The sequence below is a fragment of the Phaethon aethereus genome, assembly GCF_964289735.1.
Source record: "Phaethon aethereus genome assembly, chromosome: 1".
NCBI lineage: Eukaryota > Metazoa > Chordata > Aves > Phaethontiformes > Phaethontidae > Phaethon > Phaethon aethereus.
In genome coordinates, this window is record NC_138575.1 from 148,118,569 (window position 1) to 148,132,347 (window position 13,779).

Here is a 13,779-nt window from a genome sequence, read left to right on the forward strand (position 1 = left end):
GCTGCAGATCCATTCTGAACCAGTTCAGAATTTCCCCAAGTCAACATTTTGCTAAGTCAGTTTTCCCCGAAACCAGCTCTTTGCTCTGGTTCATTGCAAAGTCTCATTAATGACTGTGCCAGGAATTCCCAACCCATATCCACACCCATAATGTTACCCAAATTCAAAATTCTATTCCAAAGACAGATTTTATTTTATTTTTTAAACAAAAGCATATGTTTTTCATATGTATACACACACACACACAAAAGGACCTTTTTTTATACCTGTACAAAGTTCCTGTTACTGTCATTCACTGTGCATTTAATGATTTTTTTTTTTTTAATGGGACAGAATAAATACGTCTAAAACTGTATCAAAACCATCCCTGTACATATCAAGCAGTGAAGTGCAAGTGTTCAAATTCTAGCTGCTCACTCTCAAACAGCTTTTGCAGTACTACGCATGTGTAGATAATGTTACAAAAGACAGTTTCATTCCCCTTTCTTTATATATAACACAAACGTCATATTCTTTTGAATACATATTATGTAAACAAGTAACAATATTTTTTACCACTAGGTGGTATCAATGCTTGAAACATTGTTCATTTCTTACCATTTTTTCTAGTGGACCACAGTTTATTCAGATTACTGTCAAAAACTATCTAGATATTACAGCTACTCAGATGCTACTTTTAACAAGCCGATTTTATTTTTAATATATTTAAATGAATATGTAAAAATCTACGAACACATTTCAAACCTTTCTTCAAATGGAACTTAGAGAATAAGCACCGTCTTCGACATTAAATACATCATCAGCCAGGGACAAAATTAGTCCAGAAATTATCACTTGATTAAAATTACAAACACTAGCTCAATTTGCAATTTATTAAGACATAATTGGAGATGTAAATTCCAGTTTGTCTTTATCCAGTACATCTGAAGCAGGTAAATACTTTCCATTAATCCATGCTCCATAGCTAAAAGACAAGAAGTAGAGGAAAAAAGAGCTCTCTGACCCTGACTTAGAAATGTTTGTGATCCCAAAACGACAGAAGTAATTTAAAAAAAAAAAATACACGCACACACATATAGAACATTTCTTTTATCAAGACTCAGAAAAGGAGCAGAATTACACAGTTATAAGAAAGCTACATTGATTTCTATTGCACTGGTTTCAGCAGAACTGCACAGGTTGAACTGCAAAAAAAAACCTGGATTCAGTAACCTTCAGCATTGTACGTGCTTCAAGAAAAATAATTTCCCCACTGTAGTTTAATGGAAAGGTTAGTCAATTCTGAACTACAAGCTACCTCAAATATTCACAGTTATTCCAAGAAAAATCTTGTGACTATTTCTAAATTAGTGACATCCAAAAAAACCCAAAGACTTAATTATGTCTTCTAGGAAGATGCCTTTATTGTATGTTTCAATAATAAGCACAACAAAACTCTTGGCAAAGCTGACCAGAAGAGCACTAAAAGTACATTCTGCTGTTTTCTGACCTAGCAGGTCTAACTTGCCATCCTGTCTGTCTGACATCCTAATCATTACTGGCAATTTTTATCTTGAAAACACTAAAAACTCTCAGGAGACTTATTTTAAAATGCAAGTGATCAAACACTCACATCTAAGGTGCTGCCATCAAACACTCCATCCAAACCACAGACACGGTGCTTTTCCTTAGTGCTTCCTAGTTCACAAATCTCATTTCTGAGAAGACACACCTAAAAAGCCACAAAGAAACTCCCCGTGATCTATGGTCATTGTGCTCTCGATGAATGATCGAGCGGGCTGGGGGGAAGTGGGTTTTTTTATGTTTTGGGTTGGGGGGGTGGTATTTCCTTATTTGGGATTTGTTTGTTTTTAAAAAACATCCCTGCAACCATACAACCATAGCCAACCATTGCTCCAACTTTTTGAAACTGAAGGGTGGTTTCCTCCCCCCAGCAATTATCACTTTGTTAAGGCAAGACACTCAAAAGTTGGCACAATGCCAAAACAGCTTATGGAAGTAATTAATAAAACCTGATTTCCAGATTTCCATGTAATCAGACCCACTGTCCTAGTATGTTTTCTACAACTATTTGTCTACCCATATGCACACACATAACACACGCATATATCACACCTTATTTAAAAGTATGTTTAGAAAGGAAAGGGTATTTTTATATCTGAGCCTTGCTTCAACACTTGACAGATAACACCTACTTAGACATTAAAAGTTACACAGATTAAAAATAGAAGTAGGAATACACATATGCAGCCCGTTCACATCTCTGATGAATCTTTTGCTTAGAAATTAAATTTACAAATTAGAAAATTTAATTTGAAATAAAATTTAATTTACAAAAAAATAGATATTCTATAGTTTCTAAAATAAGTGTCATTAGCTGTTCTTTTGTAAAACTTTCATTCCTGACATACTGATAAATGACAAGTTTTCAAGATTTTCCTACTATGACAGGTATTTCTCAATACAGATACTGAAAGACTTGGAAGTATCTGTGCTTTTGGCTGCTAAATTATTCTGATATCTGTCCTGGGATTTACATGTGACAGTCCATGTAAACGTAAAGACATGCTTTTTTTCTTCCTAGTTAACTGACATTTTTCTTAGGATGGAATCACTAAGATATTCTTGTCTACCTGCTGCTTAAACATAACACCTGCTAAAACATTCTTTCAAACTGAAATTCTGAAAGCCATAGACCTCTAAATATAGTTATCCCAAACAAACACAAATTCACCTAAAGTTAAAAAAAAAAATATTACTATTGCCTTACAGACTATTACTTCATAGCTTTTTTATTGCAAAATACAAACATGGACACATTTGGACATTCCTGATGGAAGTTATCAGAGAAAAATAACCTAACTTACATTAGTATTTAATTTACCAGTGGTATCTGAATCTTAGAGAATCTTTTCCTCTGGCAGTGTCTTTTTCAAGAGTCACAGGTCAAAGATAGTAACTGGCTACTATAGATATTCAAGAACAGAGACAACCTCCTCTCTGCCAGAAGTTACTAAATGTATGAACATACATTCTGCTCATGACCTCAGTGTAGTATGAGAGTAATAGAGGATACTAAACATTAACACCTCTATGGCATAAAAAATTACATAAAATTTAAAGAGAACTGAAGGTTTAAAACAGACAAACAAAACACCATCAAACAAAATGGAGCAAAGTCAAAGCTGCAAAGAAAACTTCAGTTTTCATATTCAGTGACTTGAATATTTCCCCAAGTTCAGGGCTTAACTTCTTGCCATGGAGCTAGATACACCTATAAAATCAAGCCAATTGGATGGGAAAAGAAAACCACCAATAAGCTGAAACAAATATTCATACACATCCTAGAACACATAGGGAGGGGGGAAGGCAGAAGCATGATTATCATTAATACACTGACAAAAGATATCATTAGCTTGCCAATGCGGTTAATTGTTACGGTACTTTAAAAGCCTATGCTCAGATTGAGAACTCCTCCAGTAGCGAGGACTTGGAAAGAGTCTCATCTTTTTTAACATCTCCCAAAAGATGTATAGAAATTAATGTAAATGTTACTCATCTGCACAGTTAGTTTTAATAATCTTCTTCGAGTAGATAAACTTTCCCATCACCTGTACTTTCAAAAAAAAAAAAAAAAAAAAGAAATCCCAGCTACACACACCTTTTTACCCTCCTCCTTATTTGCTTATGAAGGGAATGTATCTCTCCCTCACATCAAAATATATTTAGGCCCAGAAAACTGTTGTTCTGTCTATCACCTAGTTTGTTTTCTTTTAGGCATTAAAAAATTGTCTCACTGTCTTTTATGTTTTATTTAAATAAATAGAAGTGCCAATGATTTTTTATATATATAGAAAATGTGATTCTATGCATTTTCTATTTTATTGAGCAATTAAAAATTAGAACACAACACACAATAACTTTATCCGTAAATTATGGCAGCTTTATGAAAGGAAATAATACAGAAAAATTCTTTTAAAAGCACAATTCACATCCACTGTCGATATATTTGGGTTTTAAAGAAAACAAAAGACTTGTCTCGCTTGATGCTAAACACAAATATTCTAAGAATCTATTTACAAATACAGGCCTTTGTGCTCTGTGAACATTAGGAATCAAATCCTTTTCTCTACATATTCTCCTTATGTGTCCTTTTAGCAATCTGATATATTTTAGTATATCACATTTTCAGAAAAGGAGAAGAGGTAGGAAGGCAGAGAGGAAATGTTTCCTTCCATGTTTGAGTGAATTATCCATAGCAACATGCAGCATAACAGTTTTTAATTCTGCACAACATGAATTTCTGTAAAAGCAACATTCAGTCAGCACATTTTTGGCTCTCTACAGATGCCGTCATCCATTGCAAGAGTCATTATTCACCAATTCTATCCGGTGTTTTTGATCACAGGATGCGAATGTGGTAAAAGAAATCTAATCTACCTCTTCTCTGACATTTTCCCAAAATTCTCATTAGGAAATGTTATTTTACTGTCACTGGCAACCAGTATTAACCATGCATTATTTTCTTGTGCAAAATACAAACAGAAGATGAATAATTTCTTTTCCTTCTCTCAAGCTCAATTTTTCTCTTATGCTTTACGCCTCTTAGCCACGCTTTTGCAAAAATTGCTTATACTTCCAAAAAAAACTTAATTCCTCAAGTCTATATACACACCCACCAAGTACTCAAAATAGGTAAGCAACTTAATGGGACCTTTTCTACCTTGTTGTTATAGTTCCCGATTTGGGGGGAAAAAAAAAAAAAAAAAAAAAAGGAACATTTACTCAATGCCTGGTAAGATTTCATTTCTTATGCCAAAACTAGCCAGCCTACCTGTCCATATATAAACTGGGCTCCACATTTAAGAGCTGCAAGGGACGAATTCCCCATTTTTACAGAAATGCTGAAGCAGCACACCAAAAGGAGAGAACTTTCTCACATTTGTTGAAGGACAAACCACAGCTACCACAAAGTAGCCTGACTGAAGAGGTGATGGGGGAGTTCTGGGGAAGTGGTCTGAGTATTTTTTATCCAACACACACCTAAGAAATCTTCACACAACACTTTAAAAGGCAATCTAAATCTTTTGCTAAGGTTACCCATACCATTTCCTAACTTTCTTCAACTGAGCAGTACGTGTAGAAGGCATTTAGCTGGGTAAAAAAAATCTCATTTCCAGGTCTACTCTTGCCTTCTGCCTCCCAGTGAGGACTGAGATCAGCTTTCTAAACCTGTACTGTGCTCTCTGCAATATAATACATCAACTGTCACAGAAAATGGTTTGGCATTAAATTAAACTATTTTTAATTTTTAGTTTTGGAGGTGGTTTGGTTTTTTTGGCGTTTTGTGGTTGTTTGTTAGGGTGGGGGGCGTGTGTGTTTGGTTTTTTTAAGGGAGGGACTGTTCTCTGTTCTGAAATCCTTGTTCTTCTCTTTAAGGAATCTACTTCTTTTCCCACAACATCAATATTAGTTAAAAGGCCCTTATGTTCTTTTGCAAGGTTACTTCTGCCGAATTTTTAATCCAGTGAAATGTAGAAAGGCTTTGGAGGGGTTTGGGGTTTTTCTTGTGGGGTTTATTTTGGTTTTTAAGTTTTTGTAATGTGCATGTGTGCACATAAACATTTTCCCCGCCCCCAGCTTAATTCTCCAGAAGCACAGCTACTAACTCCATTCATTTTTCTTAAATACAGATATCTGCCACCCAGATGCACTTGGGTTTGAGACCTCATCACAGGCTGGCAAGATGCAATTATGACATCTTAGAGACTCAAGACCTTCTGGAAATCAGGTGAAGTATTTTAGGGTCTCTCAAATGGCATTAAACATCTAACATTTAGGCAACAGCATTAAGTCTCTAAGATTTCTGACTAAGAACTATAAACTCAGGAACACTGCCAAATACCAAAATCTTGAATATTAGTGCCATTAAGGAGGAAGCAGCATGCCCTTGGCTCCGACAGCTCATTTCTTCTGTCTCTGATCCATACTTTGTACTTTTTTTCCCTTTTCATATGAAGTTCTTGCCTCATTGTTACGGGCAGAGTTCCATGCCTGGAACAAACAGCATCAGTGGCTGGGAGCTTGCCTGCCAAATCCCTGCTGTCAGTGCATCCATTTGAGGATGTTCTACTCATTAGTACAGAAGCTTATGTAAACACAGAAACCAAGTCCTCGTATTCTCTTTTTTATAAACACTAAAAATATTATCACACCTGAAATATACTGACAAACACCAAAACATTTAAAATAATAAATTGAGACTTTCAAGTATTTCCCATCAACTGACAATACCATTAAAGCTTAATAAAATGAAGATGATGTTTAAAGTTTAATAACATATATTATATCTTTATAATCAGAACAAAGATTATTATTTCTAAATCATACACTAGGTCTGTGTATGCACACATGTGTTCCTTCAGCTAAAATTGCCCAAGAAAGGCTGAATGTATTGCATTGCGCTGAAGGAGAGTTTCTACACTGAACAGTGATTATGAACAAAGAACAGCTTATACATCAGTCAAGTTACAGCTGTATTAATCTAAAATCCAAACAATTTTACAGTTCCCTAGGTTTTAAGTGGTTGTTACTGCAAAACCAAATGATGAGAAAGTTCTACTTCACTGCCAGTTTTGGAAAGCTGTAGAAGGTCTTTTTTTCCCCTTGTAATGCATTTGATTTTGTGTATCTCTACCCACAGGAGGACTTGCATTCCATAGGATGGATAATTAACTACATTTTAGATACATACATGACCAACTGCTATGATACTTTTTTTTTTTGTAACTTTGTTCTACTTTAAAAAAAAAAAATTAAATCCCTTTTAAGTTTCCACTGCTAGAGAACCTGTTTTAAAAGCTGAAGTGGCAGTAATAACAGGCAAGCAACAAGCAAGTCACTTTTCATGCAGGTATTTTTCAGCACTGTCACATAATTTCAAAGCAGACAAAGTAATGTATATGTTTAGTTACCAGAAGCCCGTTGAGATACTCTTCATACTGAATACATTGATTTTCTAGCTCAAATAGTCAAAAATACGTATTTCTTGCGTGAGTGGAATTCTATGTTGTGAGAAGATCACAGAATCACAGAATCACTAGGTTGGAAAGGACCTTTAAGATCATCAAGTCCAACCATTAATCCAGAACCACCATGTCCCCTAAACCATGTCCTGAAGCGCCACATCCACACGTTTTTTGAACACTTCCAGGGATGGCGACTCCACCACCTCCCTGGGCAGCCTGTTCCAATGCCTGACCACCCTCTCAGTGAAGACATTTTCCCTAATATCCAATCTAAACCTCCTCTGGCGCAACTTGAGGCCATTTCCTCTTGTCCTATCACTAGTTACTTGGGAGAAGAGACCAACACCCTCATCGCCACAACCCCCTTTCAGTTACTTACAGAGAGCGATGAGGTCTCCCCTCAGCCTCCTCTTCTCCAGACTAAACAACCCCAGTTCCCTCAGCCGCTCCTCATAAGACTTGTGCTCCAGCCCCCTCACCAGCTTCGTTGCCCTTCTCTGGACACGCTCCAGCACCTCAACATCCTTCTTGTAGTGAGGGGCCCAAAACTGAACACAGTATTCAAGATGCGGCCTCACCAGTGCCGAATACAGGGGCACAATCACTTCCCTACTCCTGCTGGCCACACTATTCCTGATACAGGCCAGGACGCTGTTGGCCTTCTTGGCCAACAGATGCCATAGGAAATGCATGTGGGGTTAACATCACATGTTCCCTGGGATTCCAGGGTCAACAACATGGAAAATTAGATTATTAGTCTCAAATACTGTACATCCAGTATCGCTGCCAATATCAGAACACAAAGAAGTAAATGTAGTCTACAAGCTGGTTTGTCAAAGGATTAAGATTTCAGTTTAAAGTTGAAATTCCAGACTGCAAGTTCTACCTCATAAAATCACTTTATTAATTATCACTGTCACATTAGGATGACTACCCAGTAACTTGCTAAAAGAAGAACACAACTATGGGGTAACTACAGAGTTAAAAGCAGTGGGGGCGAACCCCACCAAAAAAACAACACCCTCCCCCCAAATTCTGCTAATCCTTTTGCAAATATTCAAAGTAACACTACCAAGCTGTTACATAAAAGCATGGATGAGACTCGTATTTTAAAAATATAAGGGAAATTTAGATATATATACTGGTATGGTTGGGGTGGGGGTTGGGTTTTGGTGGTAGGTTTTTTTTTTTTTTCCTTTCCACAGTATAAAATACATCCTTGTCTCTTCCTGCAGCTTTTTATTTTTTTTAGTAAAGGTCAGCATTTGAAAGCAATTTATACTGAAACAAACCTGAAGCCCTTTATTTTTGGAAATATCCATTCTAAATTTCTGTTGCAGAAAGGCTGACACATGTAAACATAATGTAATCAAAACAGCAATAGATTATGTTCTTCCAAGGGCTTCCTCAATGTATTAGTGCACATGTTCTTTGAAAACAGTATCTGATTTGTGTCAATCACATCTATAGGGAGGTCTCAAACTTAGGCAGTAAAAAGAGATTATGATGATGATGGACACCAGCATCACTTAAGTGCTGGTCTTTCTGGGATGTGTTATTTATGTTGGGTTTTTTTAAATCAGGATCACATTCAAAATTTAGGACCTCTGTTCAAGATCCACTACTCATCCACCAGTATTTCAGAGCTTCCTACATACAAAAAACCCTCAAACAAAGCAATGTCTAAAATCAAAATTCTCTTCACAATGAGCTGTTCAGGTACAACATTCCTCACTGACATCTCTGAAGAAAAAGAGTAACTAGTAAAGAACGGAAGTATCTTGAATCTCTTATTTATAGTGAGGAAAATGAATTTACATTCTGTGCTAGCATTAAAATAGTAATAATGTATGCTTCATAAAGAAACTCTTAAATATAACTGTCAGTTTTAATAATTAAATGTGTGCTTGGAACGACAGTGTACATACCAAAATAGCAATGTGGATTTCAATAATTATATAACAGCCTAAGGGAATGGAAATTCAGTATTTCTTTACAATGTAGGCTGTTTTGAACACTTAGAAAACAGTCCATGCATTTATTTAAAAAAAACACTACCCAACCAACAACAAACCAAACCACACCTTCAACACTGCTGTGTAATTTGTTTTTAAGAGGAAAGTCAGTGGATCTACTTTCATTCTCAAGGATATGCTACTGAAGAGAGGTATGTATCTTATTGCAAAAATACAAATGAGATCCTAGCTTATTATTAAGGGACTTCAAGTATTGTGGCTGAAGATCTTTTGCTTGCGGAAAAAAAAAGGTTCAGTACAAGAACTGTTACTAAAATGAGCATTAGACAATTTCAGTTTACACATCCCTGTTCTCCAGGTGTGGTTTAGGACAAGCACCATCTATTTGACTATTCAATATTTCAGCAGGGATCTGCCAAGCAGATCTTGCACAAAATAGCCACAGATGTTACTTTCTGCTCAAAGTGAGTTCAGTTCGCACTTTAAACTATTAAGAGGCCCTTGCCAGTGTTATCCCTGACAATATTTTCAGATCTCAAAAATGAAATATTTGAGGACTTAATGAAAGCTAATTACTGAAGTGCTATACTCAATAGAAAATTTAAATTCAGTTTAGCAAAATGTTTGGCATGGAAAAATAAACTATAGGAACAAGTTAGTGCTCTGTCACAGTGCAACAGACCTGCCATTCATTCAGAGGTTTTTTTTTTCCATTAAAAACCTTGTTTATCAAGATTTACTATGAGAGTTCTTAAGCAGCTGCACCTCAAACTGACTTGGCAGACAAAATTTTCTGTAAATTCAAACAGCTCTTCTATTACTTCAAGAAGAAAAAAGAAAAAACCTGTTGCACCCCTTCACAAACACAAGATGGCTTTCAAAAGTGTATTTTCTACTCTTATTTCCCACAATCAGATATATCTCCCCACCATGTAAGTCCTCCTATTTTCACTTTTTTTTATGTTTCAACCTGCAAGTCACAGTTTTATTTTTGACTGCCTCAGCAAGGATCCCTGAAATATCAGGAAACATCATTGCTCCACTTGACCTTCATCTACCAAAATCTGCTGCTGCTGACGTTAAGTCGACAAATAAAAACAAGTCCCCAGCAATTTGAAATTACAACATCTGTGGCCCTAATCAGCCACTGACTTCAGAAAGGCAAAATACTGCATTTTTGAGGACACTGTGGCAATGGAAGCTAATATCATAATAAACTTTGAAATGGAGTACAATGATAGCTCAAACAATATTAACCTGAAGTCTGAGCAGGTAGCATCATTCTAATTGGTGGACTTCCTTTGAGGAAGCAACAGAATACACAATGTCCCCTTTCTTCTAAAACTAAAAAGCATTTCCTCAATAAATAGAAATAAGAAAAACAACAAATCATATCACCCTCTACTGCTGGGACTGTTCTTAACACAGCGGGTGGATATAACTACCTTAGGCCTAGCTACAATTTTCCAGGGCACAACAATAAATACTATCTTCCCACCTTTTGCACAGATAATTAGTACTTACTCATTCCCCCAATTCCCTCACCATTAAGGTAATACATATCAAAAAATATTTTCATAAGACCTGTGCATGCCATTTTTTATTTAACAGTGCTGACCTCTGACACTTGCTAGCAATGCTTTCCATTTGATTCATCCTAATCCACACAAGATCAACATCTGCTGCTTACAGTTACCCTATTCATAACGTAGATGCATATCATTCTTTTTTAAAAAAACAAAACCAAACACACAAATTGGACATTTACTTCATAACTTTGAAAAGGAAAATTTGATCAAAAAGAAATCAGTGAATTCATATATCTGAGTTGAAAATTATATATTTTTTTAAACTATTGGCACAGGATAAAAAAGATTCAGCTTTTAATCCGAGGAGGTATGGCAGTCACATTCCTCAACACATGTATCCCGGAAAACTAACCAGGAAAGTCTCTTAAAGCATAGCAATCAACTGAAAGAGTAATTTGACATCTCAAATGACAAACTTGAGTTTCATAGGTCAGACTAGTTTGGAACAACATAATGACAAGGAAACTACTGATCCTCACTGTAATGCTAAGCCAAGGTGAAGACTTAGCTTTTGATTACGTGCCAAGGCACAGAAGTTGACTAACTGGATTCAGTTCAGGACTGCAAAAAGGGCTGCTTCACAAGAAAAGCATCCAGTCAAATTGATCCAAAGAAACTTTGCTCTACTGGACTATAGGTCTCAAAAGAACACATAAAGTATGTGAAGAAAGGAGAAAAGGAATCCACTAACATAGCAACACTTAAACAGATGCTAAATAAACAATTCATTTTATAAGTCTTGGACTACTATGTTGGCAAGACAGTAAAAAGCAAAGCAGCAAATGACTCTCAACAAAACTAAAGGATATCTACACTCTAATGCACAAACTCTATTATCCTTATTTAATCTGACTAGTAGCTAAAAAGAAGTCACCTTCAGTCCTCTAAAATCACAGATATTTGTACTTCAAGGGCACACACCCCCCCTTTTTTTGTTGTTAGATTTTAGTTTTTTTCAGTAGGTCATCTTGGAGTCTTAGCATGGTGACTTTTTTCAAGCCCTAAAGCTACAGCTAAAAAACATTACCCTTCAGAGTTCCCAACTTTCAGGTCTGGGGACATCATGATATGCTCCAGCAAGATTTCTGATCTGGACAATCAAGGGACCAACGCTGCAGGGCACAACATACTGTACCACACACCATGCTGTACAATTGCTCTGTAATTAGAAGCAGACCAACCAAACACAAATAGAATCAAATTGGCTTCTTTTAAATTCTCTTATGAACTGCCAGAGAAGCACTGGTTTTGAATTACATTTATCAAAAAGGTTCTGGATTAAATAAATAATTAAATAAAACCATAAAAAAGAGCAAGACAAAATTTACAGTAGTAAAAGAATTAGAGGGAAGACACTAATGAATATAGTTTCAGCTGAACTCCACAAACCCTATGTCATTTCACTTTAGTTTATAATGACAGCCCCAAATTCTATTTTCAGGTATTCTTGGCAAACAAGCAGCTTTAGATAGGAGACCAAAGGCAAATAATTACTAACCTTTCTACATTGACTGGCTTGTCAAATTTAAATAGAATATAATCCCCAGCAACTGGTGTGACAGCCCAGAAAAAATCTTCCCCTACGTAGGTCTTCTCTAGCGTATGCCCTTGGTAGACTTTTAAAGATGTCGAAACCTCTGCAGGTGGATTCACGTGGATTTTATGCAGTAATGGTTTCAGGAAGTCTTTATCCTAATTGAAAGACAGACAAGCAACATGCTGGTCAGACAACCTGTTTTATTACGTTCTTTTCCCAAGTGGTTACACTTAAAACAAACACTTGCATAAAATGGAAAATGAATGCATTACTCATTTTGGGGTGTACCAGATCTTGTACTGATTAATAAAATGAAAATGCCATTAAAGTAAAAAAATTAGAAAAAACATCCCCTAGCAAAAATCAACAAAAATAAGATGAGATTAGCACTTCTTATACTTGATAGTAACCAGTTTAAATCAGATTTCATTCCAACTGGAGTAATATACAACACACTTCAAAATGCCAGACAACAACAAAATACCTATTTTCACAAAGGCTACTAAGTTTTTCATTTAATCAGCCTGCTCTGGAAAGGAAGGAAAATTTTAGCTACTAACTGTGAGTTTCTGGATCTTCCCTGCTAGAGAGGAGTGGAGGCCAACATGCTGGAAAAGGGAAGGCCTGAAGCGTATCCGTAGGTTAGATTTCTGTCGATCACAATGTTTCTGAAATGGGGAGATGGGGGTAAGGAAAAAAAAAAGAAAAATCAAATCACATTAGCAAAACCAACACAAGGTTGCTGACTTTGTCCTGCATGTGGTGTTACATGAGCCAAAAAGACTCAATAAGAACCAGACCTATTTATCCAGTTCTTCCTCTTTTCATTTCAGAAATCTACCAAGACTGCTGTGCTAATATGATACTATTCAAGGTGCTTGCACAGGACCTGTTTATTCAGTCTTTCGGCAAGGGTGCTACTTGAGAAATAAAGGACCAAAATACAAAGTTTATTCCCCATTTGGAACATCCTCTGTGACTGTGATCCAAGCAGCGGCATTCTTCAGAACGTCAGGGGGAATTACGTGAATGAGTTTATTTCAGCCCTGTTACAGACAAAGACTAACTAATTTTGTCTTTTCATCCTGCTGCATCCATCTCCAAAATCTGAAACAATAACACTTATAATGCCTCTGAGAACTGTCTCTCTGAAGTTCTTTTTGAGATCAAAAACTTGGTAGGAAGAAAGATTCTTTCAGGACATGCAGTAACCATAATATACAGTACGCTAGCCTCCAGCTCACCAAAACCAACTCATTCACCATCATGAAAACATTTTAGAAGCTTTAGAATACAAACAAACTTACAGCATCTTTCTCAGGGTTACACACTTTCACCCAGAGGATATGGTCCAGGAGCCAATCAATAGGTTTCTCCTTATAAAACATAAATATGAACTCTACGATAAGAGTGATATCTGGGGACTGGAACATTTTACCTGTGATGACATTAAGAATAACTGGAGTTATATTAGATTAAAGATAACATTGTCTTTTGAAATCAGTGTGACAATAGACAAGCTTGTGCCAAGACAAGAAACATTAGCAATGAGCAACTTGAAATCTCAATGGTTTTATGTCCCAAAGCTCCACACCTTTCAGCTATGCAAAACTAAGTAAAACAACTATTCAACACAAGAACTCATTGTA

General features: G+C 36.2%; 1 protein-coding gene across 1 annotated transcript in view; it reads right to left on the minus strand.

The window, feature by feature from the left end:
* MGAT4A (alpha-1,3-mannosyl-glycoprotein 4-beta-N-acetylglucosaminyltransferase A) overlaps positions 1-13,779 on the minus strand; it is a gene marked incomplete at its 3' end in the record, with an annotated part of 72,883 nt that overhangs the window by 3,981 nt on the left and 55,123 nt on the right. Inside the window, exons 9-11 of the mRNA XM_082011491.1 lie at positions 13,438-13,568; positions 12,691-12,798; positions 12,092-12,285 (exon numbers count right to left, since the gene is read on the minus strand). Of these exons, the coding sequence (XP_081867617.1) occupies positions 12,092-12,285; positions 12,691-12,798; positions 13,438-13,568 (433 nt within the window). The remainder of the gene's footprint in view (positions 1-12,091; positions 12,286-12,690; positions 12,799-13,437; positions 13,569-13,779) is intronic.